Source organism: Dinoponera quadriceps, unplaced genomic scaffold (assembly GCF_001313825.1).
Source record: "Dinoponera quadriceps isolate SergipeBrazil2010 unplaced genomic scaffold, ASM131382v1 scaffold248, whole genome shotgun sequence".
Taxonomy (NCBI): Eukaryota; Metazoa; Arthropoda; class Insecta; order Hymenoptera; family Formicidae; genus Dinoponera; species Dinoponera quadriceps.
The window spans coordinates 366,492-389,525 of NW_014554606.1; the positions used below are offsets into that span (position 1 = coordinate 366,492).

Consider the following 23,034-nt stretch of genomic DNA (forward strand, 5'->3'; position numbering starts at 1 on the left):
CAAGGTAGGGAAAGGCCAGGCGATCTACGTAAGTAGCGAGCTATAATTCACGCGAATCACACAATCAAATCGCGGAGGACAAGGTGGGGATTTACTATACTGAAACGAGATTTTCGCAATCTCCAAAAATGTATGATGTCATATGGGAATTACCCAAAGACCGGAATGCTCGCTGAAAAACATATCAACCGGGATTTTAAAGTTTTTGCAATTTCGACTGACACATCGGAATCATATCACTGAAAAAAGAATTTGTTGATAAATATTAAACTTTCGGTGAATATTTACTGACCAAACACTTGATTACCGCAACCAAATAATATAATATACGTAACTAAATTATTTGGTTGCGGTAATCAAAATATTTGGTCGGCAAATATTCACTAAATTTCCGTAGCTATCGTCAAATCCTTTCTTCAGCATGGACGAGCGTGCTATTGAAAATATCTCTCGCATGTGGTTATCCTTGTTGACCGTCATCCCGCGCTATCAGTTTCGCGATCTCATGAAAGGTCGGTGGCTATATATGTTACGTTATATAATTGAATTCTTAAGCTCATCATTATTCCATCCGATGTGCGAAAGAATGAGTATCCGAATCGTCCGCATCACTATTCAACGTATATTTTAACAACATATATTTTATACATAATAATGGATCCGGTAGTACGCATATACACAATAGTGTCGAAGCGCCGTTAGTCATCCAGCACGGAAGCTATCAAGTCGGTTTATATTTAAATCGCACTCATTTGCATGTCCGTTTTTCCTGATTTTATGAAGAGCATTACGGATTCACATCGACCAATTCAGTATTTGGGAAATTGTCTATTCAAACAGTATCTTTTTTATTATATACAATATCATATGTTGTATATGTAAATCTAGTTCATACCTTCAGTACGTTTACAAAATTTCTGTTTCTTACATAACTGTGAACACATTTATATGTATATTTAATTATAAATGTCAACAGTATGACGGTAAGTTATAATTCAACTTATAAATTGACTAAACCAGATACTAAAGAAATTCGTTTTTACTCAAAACTCTTTTCATGGTATTTTCCAGGGATGGCAATAAATCACAATAAGAATCTACACACTTAGTACCACACCTCTCGAATTGTTCGCTATATCTGTCTATTTCTGTCTGTGTAGGATTTGGACCCATCTTGTCCCTTATATCATCATTGCATTCCATTATACATCTCTGCAGACGATTCTGAAAGGAAATCATATTTGTGAAAATACATAAATATGTAGAAAATATATATATTTGTTTTACACAAGAGGTGCTCAAAGTTGTGATTAAAATTTAAAAATATATTCATTTATATATTTGTCTATATTAAATTTATGACATTAATTTTTTTATAACTGTAACACACACACACACACACACACACACACACACACACACACACACACACACACACACACACACACACACACACACACACACACACACACACACACATTGATACATTAATGTCTTCTTAGCAACATTTTGTAGAATATAAACTATCAAGCAATTGTAATAATTCAAGACTTTGTATTCGCTAAATGACTAAATTGAACATATTTATTCACCTGCACTCGATCAAATTCTCCTTGGACATATTGTTGCGCTTTGTGCAAAGTGGTGGTACAATTTTCCACACAATTTTGCACTTTTTGCGCGGTGTATGTTTCATTTTCACAACAGGAAGCAGCGCACCTATGCATATCCCTCTGAAATGTAACATAACATTGCGTTTATGTATGAAATGTGCAAAGTGTGAGACAAAAGATCGTTAATTGATTTATGTCTTTTTTTTTACCTTTTCCCCTTTAATTAGAAATTCTTATTTTTCAATCAAGTGATTCAAAGTCCAATTTAGAAATACCTGCATTTTCCGTAAAACAGACTTATCAATTTCCTCGACCAGTCTCGTCACATTGTCTTCCACTCGTTTCTTTTGTGCTTCCATCGCTTTTATATCTTACTTATCCCGTAACAATTGTTTGTGCTACAAAAGATATTATTGTAAAATATATGAAATTTAACCTAGATAATGAGGAGAATGCATGTGCTACTCTTATCATCTATGCACCCGTACTTGAAGAGATATAGGCTGAGTTTACACGATGATATAAGACCGGTATCAATTCTCCAATCATGTAGGCTGCATTCAGCGGAGAAAGCAGCTCAGTGATTGGAGTCTTCTTTTAGATTCTTGATTCATTTAAGAATATATACCAATTGGCTGCGATGAGCCCTCATTCGTCCTATAACGGTTACGATGCAGTCTCGACAGCAGCCAGATAGAACAAACCTCGAGATTTGCAATTGACACGAATTACAGATATGCTTAGTCAGTTGTTCTCCTCATTCGCTCACGGTTGGTTGTAGAGAGATGTTGTGGAACGATGTTGTGTACGTATCGCTGCTGTTAATCTCCGTGGCGGTCGGGCCTTTTTATCGTTCGGTGCAAGGACCTTATGCAAAACAATGGCTCGCGACTCTTCTTGGTTTCGCGTTAGTGATCTGTGTTTCAGGATGGTCAATCTTGCACCCGCTCATTATAGTTCTCGTCAACGCTATTATCATAACCAACTTGTCATGGAAGTATGAATATGTTAATTTATGATAATTATAAACATTATGATATAATTTATAATAATGTAGTATATAAGCACTAAAGGAGCATTGCATTGATTGATCTTGTTATATCTTATGTCATATCTCGACATTTAAGATCACTTGCACCAATTTCGAACTGATCAGTTTAGCTAATTGGCAAACATGATTAGTCAATTCCGTTGAGTTAATCAGTTGGTTAATTGGGGTTAATGCTAGTCACCCCTAATTGACATTTGTATTGAGGAAAGTTTTGGTAGAAATAATTTTAAAATTTTTGAGATATTGTATAATAAAGTGTAAGATATAACATTGTCTAGATTTTTTCAAAATTTGAATAATATAAATAATCATTAAATATTTATTAAAATACCGTTAAGATATATACATATATTAAAATACCGTTATATATATATAATATACAAACTTACTTTTTAACTAAATATACAAACTTAATTTTTCAGAAAATGCCATCTAGTCAGCTTATTTTTCTCCTTCTTCTACTTACTGGTGATCTTTCGATTGGGTGACTATTTCGGATTGCCAAGTTCACCGACTCATACAAATCTCGTTGTAATGATACTCGCATTAAAATTACCTGGATTGGCATTCGAAATCAATAATGCAGCTACAGCGCCAAGTGATGATGTTCAAGGGACAGGTTCGGAAGCACTCAAGAACATCAGCTTCATGGATGTGATACATTACAGTTTTGGTTACATGGGTGTTCTAACAGGTAGAGATTCGAAATCTAAATGAATGAGATCTAGATAAAAGTTGTATATTTTTGACGTATTCCGATATTTACAGGTCCGTATTACCGCTATAGAACATACTGGGATTCTTTGCACAGGCCTTTTTCCAAGCATGTCGATCCGTGGCCGCTCACGTTTTACAAGCTCAAGCAAATCGCAGCATTCATCGCACTTTTTCTAGCAATGAACCATCTCTTCCCCAGCGATGTAATATATTTGCTGCATTTTACACTTATATAAAAAACATGCCGAAGCATGTAACTTTATACAATCGTAACATATCGAGACACATCATCGATAGCCGGATATTCATTCTAGTAATGCACCTTTTTCGCTATTTCAGTACACGCAAACGCTGGAGTTTGAAGAACACAGTTTCATATATAGATTCTTTTACATGTATCCGGCATTCGCCAGCTTCCGACTGAGAATGTTTATTGGCATGGCTCTGGCTGAATGCGTCTGTCAGATGTCAGGATTAGGAGCTTATCCGGTCCACTGCCAGCCCATACCTGGTCTAGGTCCGCGCGATTACAAAACAATCGAGAAATTGTAAGACAAACTCGCTTTCCGTGTCCATTTTTGTGTCTGTTTAGCTTTTATCCCTTGTGTGTCGGCGACACCTTTTCTCAAGGCACATGTTTAGTAAGCTTCTTTTCTCTCAGTTTAAAAGTCAAATTGATTGGCACGGTAGGGTGAGGGTCATCAGAGTTGTCAAGTAGAAAGGCACGCTTGTACGTACATCTTGATTATATTAAGAATCACAATAATTGAGGAAGGAAACTTGCTTACGTGATCATTTAGTTGATATATGCAGGATACGTCGCAACATGATCACTTAAGAAAGTATTCCTTTGGTGTTATTTCTTTGGAGTTTATCACTGTGATGTTGTCAAGATTATATTCTGTTGAAGTGAATAATTTGTTAATCACTCACCAGGTCAGCGGATGAAGAAAAACTGAAGGGTATGGAGCAAGACTTCGAGACTGTGCACAATATGAACGTGTGGGAAGTGGAAACTACTCCATTCGTTAGGCACACGATGAAAATGTGGAATACGTGTATACAGTACTGGATGGCTATATGCGTTTATAAGAGATTCCCCCATAAAGGGCTGAGAACTATAGCCACGATGCTTCTCTCTGCTTTATGGCATGGCTATGCTGCAGGTTACTATTTTTGCATCTGCCAAGTTCCGCTCTATTTACCTTTCGAGGACATCAGCACCAAGTTCTACAATCAGTGCGATCCGAACGGATTCGTAAGTAATAAATTTGGCATAAAAATCATATAAATTCAGTTCTCGTATGCAAGCGAAATCAATTTCGTTATTAAATTAGCATAGATAGAATATAATAAGATGTATCTTGTCGTATTAACCCTTAGCGAACGAATGTCGCCATATTCGCAACATTATATTAAAAACCCGTATAATTGTTTTATCGCAGACTTGGTTTCTGCGATAACTTTGCTTACATAAGGATATCGGTAATTGAAAAACATTTCTTCTCTATTTAAAAATACGTTTATCATAATTACCACAGCTAACTACGATTAATTAAACTCTTCGAATTGTTATTTGTAAAACGACCGAGTAAAAATTTATAAAACTTGCAAAGTTCGTCCGGAAAAATGTTTTCGGATACAGCATAAATTCGTCCGGAACAATATTTTCGGATACAGCATAAATTCGTCCGGAACAATATTTTCAGATACAGCATAAAAATATTATAGGCGATCGAACGAAAAAGGAGATTTAGTAAGATTATCTTGACAGTTAAGATATATAAAAGGGGGAGAGAAAATGTATCGGAGCGAATAGAACTTGGTTGATGGAGTAGGCAATTTCGGGCTCGATTCTTGACCCAACAAATTCGCGCTTCCAATATAATTTTCTCTCCGACTTCTATTACGTACAACCTGTGTGCAATAACATTTTTGCAATTAAATACAGGGTAAAAAGGCTTGGGGATTCTTCCTATGGTGGGCGAAACTCACGTGCATGGCGTATCTTGGTGTACCGTTCCAGTTGCTACATCTTCAAGAGATAATACACTTTTACAAGAGTCTATACTTCTCTGGACATATCTTAGGACTTGTATTATATTTATTTGTTCGAGTCCTGAAGATTTACTTTTTGAAACGACGCCCAAGCGAAGACGATAAGAACAAGTAACTCTTTCGTTCTTCTTCGCTGAGCTTTGTTGTTTTTTAAACAGGGATTCCTGTATCAGAGTACCATATGGAAGAATATTTCTAAAGCCATTTTTTTGGAAAAGAGTGCAAAACTTTCACCAGACATCTCTGGATTTTCTTCTTGTGCCATAAACGAGGAACGGCAGTTTTATTTCTTCGAACTTTTCAACTGATATACAATCAGTTTCATGTTCAAATTTTGCGATATTAATTCATACATTAGGAAAATTGTAGGACCCGAACCTCCTTATAACATTTAGGAAGATGTCAGGTATGTGAGATATTGAAAGATACCGGAGAGGAAAAAAAAGAATGCCGAAAAGCGAGTTTGGGAATCTCTGCTTTAGATTTCTCAAAAAGTGCGTTGTAAAGACAAAAGAAACTTATAATCTTCCGCGTCGTTTTGATAAAGCGTACGATCAAAAAGTAGCGATCATTGTTAATATTTTTTTACGTGGTACCAGTGTATCGGAATACCGGGAATACCGGGTATTGGAAGATATCACTAGTACAAATTTGAGTGCCACTTAGTTAAAGTTACACGCTCTCTGAAATATTCTTATAATCCTATGCAATACGAGTGTCTGAAAGAGACGTCTTATTTTTTTTTTGTTGAGAATCTAGACATCCTTTACGACATATTTCGAACATCCGTGTTGTTTCTTATTAGGAAAGGTAGAAAGTATCGTTCGTGTATCATATGAATGTAAAACGGAAACATAGGGATACATTTGTGGACGATAGTCGAAAAGAGCAATAAAAAAATATATTTCTTTACCTGATACCAGATTTTTATTAATCTTTGCAACATCTGCACAATCCATTGTTGTACATGTTACTTCGTTAAGATGAAATATTTTATACGGTCATTTTTAAAACACACTTTCCACATATGCGAATACTTACATAGGCCCGTGAGCAGTTACACACTTTAGATCTGAAAGAAAGACATGGTGAAACATGGGAAAAAATCTTCCTAGAAAACATATTCCTTCCAAGTTTCTTCGGTCGGTGTGACGCTGTTGCGAGTATCAAATCTTTCGCAGGCAGGTGATGTGTGGCAATTGCTCGGGACTGAGATAATGCAATAGCATCGTCGTCTCATGCGTTAACACCGATTCCGTGTTCGGACGCTCAAAAATTCCGCCTATATCCATCTTAAACCTTTCTAGACTCAGCTCTCCTATCCTCATTACTTGTAACATTTGCTAATATACGTGACAGTTGAAAACACACGATAATTTATGATAAAAAAAAAATACGAAGATAGTTCTCTCCGAGAAAGTCCATTCTCCGATTTTCATGAAATCGAGTGTGATCTGTAAAAACCAACGAAAATATCTATAAAGTACATGCGTTATTCCACATCGTCTGCGGCGCTTCCGATGGAAAAAGAGAGCTATAATTGTACGGTTTCGCATGGGTCATCACACATTTCGCATTTAAAAAGACCTTTCGAGATTACCGAGGGTCGTGATTTTTATAACACGTCATTATCGAAGCTCGTAAATCCCGTTGCTTCGTTTAAAGTAACATTTACTTTGAAAAATTGCTAAAATGAAAAATATCCTTTAGCAACAATGAATAAAAATTATATCTCAAATGATCAAAATAAATGAAGCATTTTCTGCACAACAACCGTATTCGATATATACGCATGTATGTATGTAACGTAAACGAAATAAAAAGATGAATTATGAATGACACGCGATAAGCACTGTCGGAGGCAGCTCTATAGTGAGAAGATAAACTAACAATAAATTAACCCTTTACGTGGCAAGCAAAATTTTGCTGTTTGTGCTCCAAACGGGGCAGGGAAATCAAAATAGTTCGATTTTGATGAAACTCGGTCTCGAGGATTTTTTGGTCACTGAATACAAGTTTTGAATTCAGATTTGTAATCAACAAATCTCAAATATCCCCGAGTACCGACGTTTATCCAAATCACGGGTATCCGCCATGTTGAACTTCTGAATTTTGAGTTCAGATTCATGATCAGCGATCTTGAAAACCCCAAGATATCATTGGTATTCGATATATGATCCTGAACATATTTTTCACCCCGCCCGCCATATGGCGGGCTTGCCTGCCGCGTTGGATCAAGCAAATATTGCCTGCCATATGGTGGGTTTGCCATGTAAGGAGTTAAGATCATCTAACGTGGAATTCTTTCAAGACATCTGTGGCTCTGACTGAAATCTATGATTGCACGACGGTTAAAAATTAAGCATTTTTGCAACAAATCACTTTGAGAAAAGGGTACTTTTACGGTCTAACATCTCGTGTACTTTGCCTAGTTTCCCGAGAAACATGGAGTTTCTCACGTGTTCAATTTCGAAAGAACGTGGAGGAGGGGGTCTTGTCCAAAATATTTGATTGGTTAGCCAAGCTTTCCTATGCTCCGTAGGTTCGCGTTTTCCAAAGCTTCGTCGGTTAGACCGAATGGCATTGGTTGCGTTCAGCAGAAACAGCTTAGCAAACGCTTTCCACTGCTAGCAGCTTCGCAACGGTCGTAAAAAATTATCCGCTGAACGACAACAGTGGTTTACGATTTTTCATCATGTTTACTGAGCGATCGCAGTTTCTTCCAACATACTTTTAACACGCCGGACCGCTTAATAACATAAACATGTGAGAAAAATCATAAACGCGGCCAAATGTCGTTCGGCGAAAAATCCGCCGCGGCGTTTTTATGCTTAGCTAAGCTGCTTTATCTGCCGAACGCAGTCGTTCGTATCCTAAGACTACTATCTGTAGAGCTGCCACTCTCAGGGCACAATGATGTGAGCGCTATGGTCTACTATAGTTTACCGTGTCGTGTGACTGCGTTTACCGATGCTCGATCGATGATTACGATGTTTTATGAATCACAGGCACCTCTGTTCGCGAGGTCTGGTCTGGTGATGGCCTGTCGCGTGATGCTAGAACCCGATGTTGCGCTCCGGACGTCGTCCGAACAAGCCAGCAACAGAATCATAGTTTGTTTTTAACTTGCAGATCACATTTGGCTTCTCTATTCCCTCTTTAAAAACTTTCACTCCCTCATTCTCTCTCTCTTCCTTTCGCTCCCAATCTCTCTCTCTCTCTCTCTCTCTCTTTCTTTCTCTCTCTTGCTCGCTCGTTCACTCTCTTTCGCCCTGACCTCTCGCAAACCCGCCTTCCACAAATCACCGGATCACCAGACCATCAGACCGGACCGGATCGCACCGCATCGCACCGTACCGCACCGCACCGCACCATCAACAGCGCTCTCTCTCGCTACTGCGAACTGCTTACAGCCCCCTGCTACTCGGCTTACTGCTTACTCTCAGCTACCCCCGCGCCACGCCACTCCTCTCCACCGCCTGTGGCACCATAAAATCACAACTTAGTCATCAGAGAATAAATGTGTCGCATCCGTGTGTGAGAGGAGTAGTAATTTTCTTTGCTTTTATTTTTTTGGGGGGACTGTAGGTATAAGTGAGAGAATAAACCGACGGAAACACGGAGGGGTATGTTGCAGTCAAAATGTTCAATGTTAGCTGAATTACCGAATATTGTAAAATACAAGTATCCTCCAGGGACGAGTATAACACTTGTAACAATTGATAGTTCATGGCTGTTACCAAATTCACATATGCTAATGCTCTCTTTGTTGACTGTTTCCTATTTATAATGCATTTCTACTCGATATAATAAGTGATTGTATTCATTCTAAGCAACACTACAGGTCGTATTATGTCAAGATCATCATACAATGTTTTAAGAGCCGATCACTGAAGTCGGTGCGCAAAAATTGTCATCAAAATAAAGTGAGTCATACACACAAACACATTTTGACTGTAACAGTTATATCGAATACACGCGAACTTGAATTCTCCGCGAGAGACTAATCCGATACCTCAGAGTAAACCACCCCCGAATCCAAGGATCTACAAGCTTCGTGCCTCCTAGATTTCCAAAAGACGCAACAATACCAACAGCCAGCCAATCGCCAGCGAATATATTTTCATATATAGTACTATATATATGTAATAATATAGAACAATATATACAGATATATACCTTCGTTGAGTATAAAATGTCGGAATCATTAGTGACGTTAAATTATTTCTTATTTACACATTATTGTGATTTTTAATAAAATATACATGCCACAAATGCAGAATGCATTTTTTCGTATATCGTCTGAAAAATTAAGCCCGGTAAACAAAAAAATTCGTTCTTTATTTCAACCAGATATATTTCGTAATTTATTAGTCTATATAAGATAAATAAGAATTTGCGCGATCATTCCTTTCATTAGCAAAGTTAAACCAAGAATTTTAATTATAATATAAAGTATCTTGATACCGATCTGGGAAAGATTTATGTATTCTGGTAAAGTCTTTTCTGACAAATCTCAATCTTAACAGATATTTCAATAAAGTAATAATCATCCGACATTTCATTTGCAACTATGCACATGTATAAAAATTATACACATATATATATAAAATGTTTATTTTATATATATATGTGATACAATATATGTATAATATGTATAGACGCAAAACCTAGAGGTGGGTCGAGCGTTACACATTAAAATCCACAAAGGAAAAACAAGGGATACGTAGACAGCTCTGTCTTCTGCAACTCACTGCGCTTTATTACAAATGAATCTACGGTGTGCGGACTTACATGAGCGATTGCCTATCAACGCAAACTTATTTCTAGAAATGTATTGTCGTGCGTGAGAAAAAACCTAAAACTTTGAATTCATTCTCAGGGAGGATAAAGGACTTCCCTTGTGAACCCAGTACACACACCTAGATACATTGTTGGCAAACACTTTCGATAAGCGAAAAGAACGTTACTAAAGCGACCTTTTTTTTATATTGAAGCTAAGTAACATGTAATGTCTTTGTATACCACATTACTTTTATGCAGCAAATGTTGTTTAATTCATTGCTGCTTCCTAACGACAATATAGAAAAGGTTCCAGTTATCTTTATCGCATTGCATTTGTAAGTTATCAATTTACATAGTAAAATGAGATGACAAACTGGTTGAACGTGGCTATGCAACATTAAATTTAAATCCCGAACAGACTAATAGACCTTCGACATAACACTTGACTATCTTCATTGATCGTGTTAACTCTTTGCACAACTAAAATGTATCGAATCTAAATGTATCGAATCTATTTGCAGATAAAATGTGAATCCAAGATCATGATAATAATAAATTTTACGAGAGAAATACTTCATACAACAGAGCTTCTAATACACAGATCCATGATTGCTCGTGTTTTTTCTTACTCGTTATTTTCTACCTCTTACAAAGTATATCTGTAGAATTTTACGAGTAAATTTTACTTCGTGACTAATGTTTGTCACCAATGTTTGCAAGTGTGTACCAAGCTTAATCAGCGTAGCTTCGCGCGGCGGACAACCGATATGATTTAGAAAGTAGAAGAATAAAACGTAGCAAGGAAAGCTATTTTCTTCCATCTCGTAATATTATTATTCGTCGGTGAAAAATATATATGAATGGTACATGTCGCCATTGAGAGGACCTCATCAAACGTAACACACAAACGTAGTATTGTAATATCTATCCACAAGAATTAGATACACAAAATGCGTACGACCTCCAAAGGTAGATCATACGAACAAAATTCTAAAGAATTCATCCGATAGTAAGACGGAAACAACGTTAATTAAACAATGTTGTTGCACAACAAAAGTGTTATTAACGCGAATTAAGGAGAAGCACGCAGAAAAAGAATATATATATATATATATATGTTATTGAGAAACTAATCGGCCTCCGAAACAGGAGGAAGACGCGTAATATTAATTCAAATATATGTATGTATATAATATGTATGTCTTTAAAATGATAGAACGTGAAGAAGCGTGCGACAGTGTTGCTATAGAGTGTGATGGAATACCTTTTTCAATCTCAACATAGATTGTTCGGCATTCGTTGGACGCTCGCGCACTCATTCTTATCCTGTTACACACTCTTTCGAGAACCTCAGTCCCTGAAAATATACGACAGAATCGATCGACCATAATAAACCATCTAAATTCATCGGTGTGCCGCGTAGAAAAACAATGGGATCAATTCCAAGTATCCGAATTTGCGTTATGCGTTAAAACGTGATATGTAGTGAAGTGTGATAGACGTGACCACGTGGTAAAGTAACGAATTAAGAGCACTGATTTATTTATCCAAATTTGCATTTTCACCAATCATACAGCCAGACTTTTTTTCCAGCAGTTAATTAAAACCTCAAGTACAGAATTCTCAGAATTGTTATTTTATAAATTGATGATGAAGAAACACTCCATGATTTGCAGAATTCGTCTTTCGGTGGCAAAATCGAAATTACGAAAGTACAGTCTTACCTTGACTTGGAACGACTGTCTTTTTGCCTGTCCTGAGATTTGCTGCGAGAGCGAGATTTTCCGCGCGAGCTCTTGCTGTCGGAGCGAGAACGGCTGCGGCTACGGCTGTAAGAACGCCTGCGATCTCTGTCGCGGCTGCGCGACCTGCTACGAGATCGAGATCGGGAGCGTCGTCGGTCTCTGCTTCTGCTTCGTGATCTGTAAACAAAGAAAACCACGAGTTCAAAAATATTTAAAATATTATCATTATTCCTTACAGTAATACAGCGTACTGATGTTTCAGTATTTGAGGGCAGGTGAATTGGGTCAAACTGAACAAAAATGTCCTCTGCCATTTTCCAAAAACAATCATGTAAATGTTATTAATTATTAATTAAAGAAAACTGGCAAATGATCATGTGCAATGCGGTAGGCTAGTACTGTAAAGATGGCGACATAGCTCGTTGATTGATGGAAATAAAATAATGTTAAAACGTTCATTGCCAATCACGCGATATCGCGTGATGCGAGTTCTCATCAAACGGCCGATCACGCGTTATCGTGTAATAGATATTTAGAGTACATAAATCCTATGTACATAATAATAAAAGCATATAAATAATATATTAACTTATTTTGCGCCATTTCTCCAGAGCTTGTTTCATATCAATTCATTAATATCCTGTATATATAATAAAAAATTGTCATATAATAGGAAATTGTTTTGTCTATATTCACTAATTAATTTTAAGCTATGCTAATTAAAATGCTACAACTAACCTAGAACAAAAGAGCATAAAATATCAAAATTACAAAGCTCACCTTCCACGCCGACGACTTCCACGACTTCGATGGGGGGACGTAGGACGTCCATATCTCGCCATCTGCACTCTAAGTTCCCTGCCATCCAACAGTCTTCCATCCATAGCATCCAGCGCATCTTCAGCATCGCGCTTATCATAAAATCTGCAACAGAAATATATGTTTAAATTACTTGACCTGTTGTAACATTCTTAGGATTTAAATTGCTAACTACTTTAATATTTGGATGCTGTATTTTCCTGACCCAAATTTTTATTTAATTATGTTTCACATATACAAGGTAAAGTTGAAAATTTAGAAAATTTGGTATAGCTAGTGACAAAGAAATTGCAACATTTCTCAATTTAACAGAAGAAGATCGTACAGCTATTCACACGATTTTCATTTATTCCACATAGAAAATTATTAATTCTAGATAAATGGTGCCACTTTCTCCTTCAAATCATCACTACAGCACAGGCAATGAAAGAAGAATAAAATTACGCACACGAGATTGATGTTAAAATACATTCGTACAAATCTGCTATCTCGCCGATATCGTTAGTCTGAACTTGTAACTACCAAAAAACCTATTTCACAATACATTATCCACATTGGAACGAGTAGTACATCATCAAAGTATTTCCCAGAAGCGGAAAAATGACGCACAAGTGCGCGAGAATGTGGTGTGCTCTAGATCGCGTCGTGACGTCAGCATCATCGGCGTACACGCGTAGGTTCGCTCGGACGGTTCGACGACGAGCTAAACGATGCGATGATGAATGCTGATGCTTACCTGACAAACGCGAAACCACGGCTCTCGCGCGTAAAGCGATCTCGGGGGATGTAAATATCGCCGACCTCGCCGCATCTCTCGAACACCCGCCTCAGATCTTCCGGTGTTGTCCGATACGTTAGATTGTCGACTTTCAGAGAAACCATACCGTCAATGCGGGGCGGTGGCCTACCGTAACTCATCTTGCCCTTACGTGAGTTACGTTGTTCTCGTGATAAATCGTGGAGAGTGCCGTGCTTCGTTGACAAATTGGGAGGTAATTACGCAGAACTACGCGCACCCCGGTGCCACGCGAGGAAGAGAAGATGGCGAACGAAAATTGCGGTAATGGCGGACAGCCGACTACATGGCGGTACGAAGAACACGCACTACGCATTGGTCCGCGGAAGTCAAACGAATGTTTAAACATCGATTACATCGTCAGCTTTCTCATCCATGATGTTGCGTAAATGCGTATCTACGTGTATAAATTACGTGTGCAAGTTGCAAAAGTTCGATATGCGACACATTCGTGAATGCGCGGTTATTGAAAAGAGGGACTCGGTGCAAGGACATTATTAGGGTTGCTTTTCAGCAAGAAGCATAGAGACACAGAGTCGCTTCATTGGCTACGTGTCATCTGAAGATAATCTCAAGATGATACTCGGCCAATAAAAGAACTTTGTGCCTCTTCCTGTCTCCTTACTGAGAAGCAATCTTTGTAGTTTCTCGAATTTCCGTATCCGGAAACCGGATGATGAATTTCTATCACTGATTTCCCCTTACTTTGCAAATTCCGCTCTTCCTGAATAATAATCTAAGGCAATGGTGGAGAGCAAATTCGCTTTTCGCGCGTGCGCGATGAAATAGTGAATCCAGCAAGAAATGAAAATTCGTTTTTGCTGGAATTCAGTTGGAAGGCAAAAATTACGGTTAATCCAAGCAGATAAGTGCATCGACATTGTATATATCAGTATATAGGCGCATTCATTTTTAAATCATTCACATAAAAATTTACCTGATAGATAAATCTGTCGGATAAATTTTACCGAGAAGTTGAAACAATTGGCCCGGGTGTTGACCAATGAAATATAAATATTCCAGTAATTTAATAATTCGTTCACTTTTGTAACTGTCACGACGTTTTGAGATGCGCAATCGATCTCCTGGAATGTAACCGTCGGCATTGCCGGCCAAATATGCATTTCGGAACGCAATCAGAAATCGCCAATGAAGCGATTGTGATAAACAGGCGTTCTAGAGGGCGTAACGTCCCGATGGCTTGCTGGGACTCTCCGACTAGGAACTCGTCCACCTTTGTATGTCGTGATACGCGACGGTGCGTGTACTGGTGCCGCTGACAATGAGCCGCGGCGGTGACTGTGATAAGTGATTCGCGTAAGGCCATCCTCGTTGCTGAACGCGTATATAGTGGCAGTGGAGAAAGATCGCACGTCGACCGCTGATAGAGTTCATCTCTTGATGATTCGCGCTTTACGTGGGCCGCAGGCAAGCCGGAACTCGCAATTATGTACGAGGTACCGTCGAAGTTCTACGAGCTGTGTCGCCTTTGTTTATCGTCGGACGGTGTCAAGTTGTCCATATTCGAGCAGGAGGGCGCCCAGCGAAACTTCGCCGAGAAGATACTGACATGTCTGTCGCTCACAGTGAGTATCTCGTATTACGATTACTCCCATTTTTATCAAACGCGACCATCTGTACTACTCGCACAATTGTGTATGCGTCTCTCCGTCTGCGTTCTTCCCGTGTCGTCACCGTCGTCTACCTCCATCTCTGTCTCTCGATTTCTCTCTCTCGCTCACTCGCTGACTCCCTCACCAGCTCTCTCACTCGCACCCGAAGCTCTCTCGCGCTCTCTACCGCGAGATTTAGTCAGTCTCTCTCTCTCTTTTTCTCTCTGTCTCAGTCTCCCTCTCCTCTCCGTTTCTCTCTGACTCCGCTCGTTTGCGATCACGCTTGCGCTCGCGATCGCGTCATCGCGAGTGTGTGTGTGTGTGTGTGTATGTGCGCGTGCCACGGGAGAAAGTTTGGCAAGAGATGTGTCCGCGAGATAAGCCGACGAGCAGCAGCGGCATTTAAAATGGCAGTGATAAGCCCAGCGCGAACGAGAAGCGGAACTACGGTGCGAGTCGAAGGGGAGGGGAGAGAACTGCGGCTCCTTATTTGGTTGGCACGTTATCAGGTTTCACACGCGGATTCCGTTGTCACGTATCGTACGTTATCCGTGTCTCTCACCTTATCGATATCCCGGCATCGACGCGAGTTAGAAGGCGAATTAGAAACACGAGTGTATCCATTTCTCACGCACCGCGAACCTCGGAATTTTGCGAGCGCGTGAATTATCTCGCGTGATAACTTCACAGCGAGCGAACGTCTTTCGAATTACTTACATAAGCGGCGAGTTCGAGTTTTTCCTCATCCTAGGAATATATTTCTCGCCCCTCGTATTTTGTTCGTTGAAAGTACTTGTTATGATTGTGTCTTTATATTTTTATCATACTGTTATTAAGCTTTCTGCGTTGACTATATACTAGTCAGTTTTATTTGACACAAAGTCACTGCTGCAGAATCTCCAAGTAGAATCTTATTATAAAAAATTATTTCAGTCTATGTGTGTATTGATACATTTCTCCTTAAGTACAACCGGCTTTTTCATGACATCACCTTAATAGGTAGTGCATTTTTTGCAGGTGAAGGATGGTGATTCCCTACCACCAAGTCTCTGCCATCGGTGTGTATCTAAGTTGGATACATTGCACAGCTTTCGTGAGGCATCGCACAAGTCTGACATTATACTCAAACAGTACCTGGATTATGCCAAGAAACTGTCTCACGACGAGCAGGTACATCATACAATTTTTACTTTACATAAGATTATATAATTAATTATGCACCGTGACACAATGTGACACAATATAATATTGCTTCGATTGACTTGGCAGACTTAACAAGAAGACTGGAAATAAGACAAAGGTAATATTTTTGTTCTATTCTTTTTTTATTTATAGATAAAGTCTTTCTCCACTGCCAAAGTAGCGGGTGTAAACCCTCTGCAATCGTTCCTCCAATTGAGCAAAACACTGTTCAGTGAGGAGCCTAACTCCGAGCCGGCCAGCATTAATCAAAACGTAATACCTCAAATACAAACGCATCGTCTGGAATTGCATAACGACGACATGCCAGAGTTGTACAATGTTAAGTGCGAGCCAGGGGACGACACCTGCTCCAACAGTTCGGATCCCGACCGATTGGAGATCGAGGATCGTGACGAACAAGATACCGAGAGCGAAGAAAACGGTTACGAGACGAGCAGCATCAGCAAGAGAGCTAAACTAGAGAGCAATCAGGATGACTCCGAGCCTAACACAGCCAATTGTAGCCCGGTTAATCGGATGGACACTCCGGAGAGCAATTGTTCCGACACCAACATTGACCAGGAAACGACTAAGTTGTGGCAAGCCCTAGCTAAGTAAGTTAGCCAAGCCTGTTTGTGTTTGGTAAATATTTGCCTACCTTCCTTATCTATGTGTAACTATCTGAGCTTTACAGGTACAATGTGTCAACTGTTTACAGATAAAGTGTGGCGGCGTGCGTACGGTGTGCGCGCGCAATGCGTGCATGTGTGCGTGTGAACGTGTGAATGTTTGAGATAGAGGGAGATAGACGACACATTGTATTCGATAACTATGTATTCTCCAATTATTTTTTCTATTTTTGGCGATAAAATATTGGCAAGGTGGCATCGCCATTAAATTATTTTTGCGTAAGATCTATTTATTCAACGCGATGTTGCAAATATTTTCGCTCGATCTTACAATCGGTGGTATGTTGCTGAAAATAGATGATACTTGCAACAAATATATACGAGAATAATAATAATAATAATAATCATAAGAAGTTACGTGATTATACAAATTATACGTGTGTTTACATTCTCGTGTGTTTATACATTTGTATTTATTACTAACGCAGCAATAGAAGCTTGGAAATTACTCGGACGAACGGCGATAAGCTGAACAATGGATTTACCGGCGAAGCGACCAATCTGCTGCGCACTTTGATCAACAATAGGCAGATCGGTATTACAACAGTTGATTCGGATAAGTTATCTTCGCAAGTCAGATTTTACAGGGATATCCAAGGGACTACCATAGAGCGTACCATGTCCGATTGTCCTGTGCTCGGTAATCGTACCAATGTAACAGCTTTAGAAAATAAGGTAAGCGAACGCCGAACAGATAGATAAAAAAATAAATTTCTACAAGAATCAGTTGGAAAATTCTTGAATGAAAAGCTACGAGTACGTATTGTTCCTCGAAGTGAAACACTTCGTACGTGCCGTAAGCGCAACGAGAGAACATTTCATCTTGCCGCAAACGAAAAACTGAAATTCTCCGAAGTCCCTTGCCAAATGTGAACATCTGTACATTTAGTATAGATACCAGAACAGAAAAGGTTCCGCAGGTATGGCAACGGAAAATCTTTAAGACCCCTCGGTAGGTGACCACCGTTCGGTCGCCGGGTCTATTGAGAAATCCCTTTAGGTCTATTCAGAATACATTCACTTGCAGGTATCGTCCCGTAGATAAAAGATAACCGGCAACACCTTCGAGATTCATTGTGTTAGCTTCCTATTTCAGTGTTATAGAAGTGAAAAAATGTGTCGGAAAAGTTCCATCGCGTATTCGGTATATAAAGTGAACATTATTTAATTTTCTCCATTTGTTTTAATTTGTTAAAGTTGTTATCTATTTTCTTGTTGTTACTTTTGGTTTTTTGCTCCGGAAAATAACTTTCTCCAAATCAAATATAAAAAATTATCAATATATTGTTACAAGTATAAATAGCAAATAGTCCCTATTTCTCTTTTCGAGTATCTTTCGTTATTTTATAAACGTTCGGATTTTGCTATACATTCTGACAATACATTGTTAACGATTGATATTTTGTGTTATCCCTTCTTCACGCTTAGTGTAACTCGCGTTTTTATCATAACAGATTTTTTGGGGGATTCTTAGGCGCTGTGCCCTTTTCGCGTCTTTTCATCTTGATAATAGATAGAAAGCGTTACCGTAAATCCGTAGGCTATACCTGCGCGCTCCGTTAGAAAATTGCTGAGATCCTCAGGGCTGTGATACATACAACAGATAGAAAGTGTGAAAAAAAAACAGAGATGTGTGAGCTATATATTTTAGCTGGAAAGAATGAAAGATGAACAATACGTCTCGAGTATGTTAAAAAAAAGCGGGTTAATCTTTAATTTTCACATTTAGTCACGTTCATATTCGGACTCTGTGGTGTTTAGAAATAACAATAATAATATCATGTCATATCTCAAGTCTAATTAGAGAACTTTTTGCAAAATTTTAGAGATAATGTCGAAATAAAGTAAAGAAACATATTCTTAGATTTGAGTTCGGAGTTATTGTTGCGTTTTTGAAAGATTCATGAAAAATGCGGCAGTAACTCGGAAACCAAATTAAGCCGTTTCTCTGTATCGCAAAGGTCTAAAATATCAGAGAGACATACGATATCCCATGTGTGACAGAGTGCCTCGATAGACAGTAATCCGTCTAGCCCCGCCAGCATCAGTCGTAAGGAAACGACAACGACGAAAGGTCGCAGGAAACAGAGTTACCCGAGCAAGGCTCCGGCGAGTCCGGACGTCGTTACCGCGTATCAGCATGAACACAACGAAGAACAAGCGCAGGATTTCACCACGTGGTCCAACAAGATTAAGAGCAAGGTATTTTTGTACAGAGCGTCGACGATACTACGTTCACAGGATGCAGCAGCGTCAGTAATCACACGCGATATCGCCGATCGATTATCTCAGATGGTGGACGAGCAGAAACAACAGTTCGACCAACAGAGTAGCAACGTTGCGAAGAAGGTCGAGATGACCTGCTCGAATTGCGGCACCATGACGACGACTATCTGGAGAAGAAACATGAAGGGCGAGATGGTGTGCAATGCTTGCGGGCTGTATTACAAGCTACACGGCATTAATCGTCCGGTTACCATGCGGAGGGACACCATACATACACGCAGGCGCAGACCCAAAGGCGAGAAACCAACGAGGCACAGAAGTAAGTACGAAAGATCCGTTTGATGGAAATTGCAGTATTTCTCTTTAGAGACCTTCATATATTGACCGCGTATGAGTGTATGAGCGATTTTACCAGAGAAAATTCGAGATAAAATGATCCCACCTGAAGATTAATAACATTCTCAGAGAAAGGAAACACGATCTTAGCGCCTCAAGGAGCGGAACAAATGGATCGCGATGACAGTATGATGGAGGCACTTCGACGACAAATTCAGCCCCATCTGATGATGGCGTTGACGCCCCCGCGTATAGCCGCTGGTCATCCGCCTCCGCCTACCGCTCAACTCAATTACTCATTACCTTTGCCTGGTTACATGATTCACGTAAGTTAACACTTTCGTTGTACGGACGAGCGTCTAAATGAAATGCGATATTTTTATATTCGTATCCTTCTGCCAGATTATTTTGAGTGACATCGCCGAAATTTCTACGCTTTTAGGCCACTATTCGTATAATCGGATCTAATATTTAAAGTCGTCTTCATCTTCAGATGCTTTGTAGCCAAATGAAACGATTCGTACAGCAGCAGCAGCCAAAGATGAATTTAGGACGATCTTAAATATAAGATCCAACTATGCATACCGCCCTTAAAGTTGCAACGGTCAATTTTGTTTCATCTGCAACGACCCGGCGCGACTTGAAAGTAGCCGAAAAAAGACAAGTTAAACATTGTTGAATTTTTCACACTTGTTCTTGTGTTCCGTGATGTCTTTTTCACCGTGAGTTCGTGGCTCTGTCAATCATGACTTGTTGAAATTACAGCAACATGTGAAAGCCGATGGTACGCGTATGCAGCGGCACTTGTCCGTGGACACCGAGGAAGCAGAAGAAGGTGACGAGGAGAACGTTTCCGATGTTCCCTTGAATTTGGTGGCGACTTCGCTCTCGGATCAGGCGCATTGAGAGAGTCGACTTTCACGGCTAGGTATGCTTATGGAAGCTTTCTAGACGACGCAGTCCGTTCGACGGGTCTCCGTTTCTTTCTGCTAAGAAATAGCGGGTCGTTTTATGACGGACGCGGTAGATCGCGACGGTGTTACGAAGAGAGCCACTACTCTCTCGCTCAGCGCGCACGATGAAACGAGATGATATTAATTACGCAGTATTAATTATTCATGATGTACATACACCACACACACACACAACACACACACACACACACACACACACACACACACAAAAGTAGACAAACAGACACGTTGTACGTGTACGCACGTACGCATGCATACACACACATACAAACATACATTCACACGTAACACGTACACAGGACCGACGAACACACAGAGACACATATAAGAAAATATTTTTATACAAAATTTTGTACGCTCGTCCGTTGTACATACATGTGCCGCGGAACTACCCGTGGTGCCTCTCGGAGACGCTCGTCGTTGTCGTCGTTATCGCCGTCGTCTGGTTTTGATCGGGGGTTTTACAGTGACGGCGACGGCGACGGCCTCTCCAATGGCGTACCTGCAAGGTCGTTTTGACTTTCAACATTCATCTGCATTACGCTCCAAATTTGAAGGTCCTCTCGAACTTTTATACCGTTGCACCATGAATGTTGGATTTTTCATTTTATTTTAAATACAAGTGGTATATTGGTTACTACTACTTGACGATATCGAGTATTATAATGTTTTTTCTAACTTAAATATTTATATTTTACAACGGGGGTTTGCGTTGATTAAGTTATTTCAATTGACGGCTAATTGTCGTTCTATTATTTTTGAAAAATATGGATATTTCTCGAAATCGAATCTCTTTTTACAGCTTTTTTATATAGGAGTCTCATTATATAATCGAAATATGTTTTATCGTAATTAATTCACTTTTTCCAATAAGTTACGAAATAAGACACTCGATACTGAAGACCAAGAACCGCTTGGTCAGGAAATCTAAGATCTAGAGTATGATAGGGAAATGTGAAAAAGAATATACGATATTATGGCTGATTGGTACAAGGTACCAATAACATAACATTGGTTTATTAATTCTAATAGAAGTTATATCGACTAAAAAGTGAAAAACTCAATACAATACAATAGAAGTCAATTTCAAACCTGTTTAATGTTTCATTGCAATTTCGAAGTTTCCAAAATTAAAATCATTTGATTTTAGGCGACACAGTAAATTAATTTTTTGTTGAAAGGGAAACAAATTTGATCAACATTTAACGCAAAATGAGACATTTTAATTGAGTGTTTTATTTCAGTTGAACACACATACACAATAGAAAATTGGTGTGTTCAACGTGTTATGACCAAACACGAATAGAAGAAGTAATTTCTTTATTTCACGTGTATAAGAGACACGGATGAAAAATTCAACGAAAGATCCTGCATTTCATACGCAACATCTTAACGTGTTTGTCCGATGACGAAAAAATTTGAGCGGTTGACAATAAAATATAGAAAAAGATTGGCGCAATAGGAAACTTCGGGGCCTGAATAAAATGCAGCATGCTAGCAGCTATGTCACAGACGTGCCTCCTCTCTTCTTCGTTATTCGGAGGATGCACTCGCGAAGCCTTAAGTTAGAAACCTGTAGATGCTATCGAGTTTACGAGACTGCTATAATTGTGCGAAAACGATTAATATTTCTAAACTTCCACCCTTCTCCCCCCCCCTCTATCTATCTATCTATCTATCTATCTATCTATCTATCTATCTATCTATCTATCTATCTATCTATCTATCTATCTCCTCTCTTTCGTCTCCCTTTCTCTCTATCCCCTCCCTGACCCTCGCTCCTTTCCACATCCTCTGCCTCTCGGAAGACTTGTACTTAATCTCGGGCTGCGTACTGCGCAATTACATAAGCTAAAACTCCGGAAAAAGCAATAATGAACACGGCGTAGCGTTATGTATCGTTGTCGTCGTCACTACGGATACTCATTTACGCTCTCTCTCTCTCTCTCTCTCTCTCTCTCTCTCTCTCTCTCTCTTTTTCTATCTGTCCATTCGATGACGAACGAGAAACGCGCGGCAACTTAAGAAAGTAATAATACTTAGATAACATTTATTCATACGTCACATACGTTAAAGGTCATGAATTTTATCGTTCCACTGCTGCTGCGTAGCCAATTTCTATGAATAGTAATATAATAGAAATATATATATTTTGTGGCTTCTCCCCCCTTAACTCTCTCTCTCTTTCTTTCTCTCTCACAAGTAGGATCGGATTGGAGAGAGCCTTCACTTTATTAGAGTATAACCGAAACTTTAGGGTCCATATCTACCTCCTATATACAATTACACAAATCATTTAATATGATAACGATAATAAAACGAGAAGTGTACATTGCGAAAAGTTAATTTGTAGAATATAGCTGTTTGAAATGCAATATGCAAGGTGCAACTTGATTCGCTAACGACACGCTTTCAAAGGTACGGTTAATC

At 39.2% G+C, this 23,034-nt stretch overlaps 4 protein-coding genes across 7 annotated transcripts; 2 read left to right on the top strand and 2 right to left on the bottom strand.

The window, feature by feature from the left end:
- Nucleotides 1-808: 808 nt before the first annotated feature.
- On the bottom strand, nucleotides 809-2,105 carry LOC106752280 (protein FAM136A-like). The gene is made up of 3 exons (XM_014633856.1): nucleotides 1,889-2,105; nucleotides 1,593-1,733; nucleotides 809-1,224 (listed from the first exon to the last, which is right to left on the bottom strand). The coding sequence occupies exons 1-3, from the start codon at nucleotides 1,970-1,972 to the stop codon at nucleotides 1,024-1,026; spliced, it is 426 nt and encodes a 141-aa protein (XP_014489342.1). The 5' UTR covers nucleotides 1,973-2,105; the 3' UTR covers nucleotides 809-1,023.
- Nucleotides 2,106-2,373: 268 nt separating this feature from the next.
- LOC106752341 (lysophospholipid acyltransferase 7) lies at nucleotides 2,374-6,833 on the top strand. The gene is made up of 6 exons (XM_014633976.1): nucleotides 2,374-2,610; nucleotides 3,087-3,358; nucleotides 3,433-3,584; nucleotides 3,721-3,929; nucleotides 4,318-4,639; nucleotides 5,333-6,833. Exons 1-6 carry the CDS (start codon nucleotides 2,399-2,401, stop codon nucleotides 5,552-5,554), a joined length of 1,389 nt encoding a protein of 462 aa, XP_014489462.1. The 5' UTR covers nucleotides 2,374-2,398; the 3' UTR covers nucleotides 5,555-6,833.
- Nucleotides 6,834-10,159: 3,326 nt separating this feature from the next.
- LOC106752342 (serine/arginine-rich splicing factor 2) lies at nucleotides 10,160-14,037 on the bottom strand. The gene is made up of 4 exons (XM_014633977.1): nucleotides 13,525-14,037; nucleotides 12,750-12,893; nucleotides 11,949-12,146; nucleotides 10,160-11,581 (listed from the first exon to the last, which is right to left on the bottom strand). Exons 1-4 carry the CDS (start codon nucleotides 13,704-13,706, stop codon nucleotides 11,575-11,577), a joined length of 531 nt encoding a protein of 176 aa, XP_014489463.1. The 5' UTR covers nucleotides 13,707-14,037; the 3' UTR covers nucleotides 10,160-11,574.
- Nucleotides 14,038-14,771: 734 nt separating this feature from the next.
- Nucleotides 14,772-22,168, top strand: LOC106752387 (nitrogen regulatory protein GLN3-like). 4 transcript variants are annotated; one of them, XM_014634063.1, is made up of 8 exons: nucleotides 14,772-15,170; nucleotides 16,215-16,367; nucleotides 16,533-16,993; nucleotides 17,497-17,743; nucleotides 19,073-19,270; nucleotides 19,361-19,613; nucleotides 19,760-19,956; nucleotides 20,396-22,168. In XM_014634063.1, the coding sequence occupies exons 1-8, from the start codon at nucleotides 15,033-15,035 to the stop codon at nucleotides 20,534-20,536; spliced, it is 1,788 nt and encodes a 595-aa protein (XP_014489549.1). In that variant the 5' UTR covers nucleotides 14,772-15,032; the 3' UTR covers nucleotides 20,537-22,168. The 4 variants fall into 4 exon arrangements, with proteins under 4 accessions (XP_014489549.1, XP_014489548.1, XP_014489547.1 ...); XM_014634062.1 differs by lacking the exon at nucleotides 14,772-15,170 and adding an exon at nucleotides 15,480-15,706 and having other exon boundaries at nucleotides 19,781-19,956; XM_014634061.1 differs by lacking the exon at nucleotides 14,772-15,170 and adding an exon at nucleotides 15,483-15,706.
- Nucleotides 22,169-23,034: the final 866 nt, after the last annotated feature.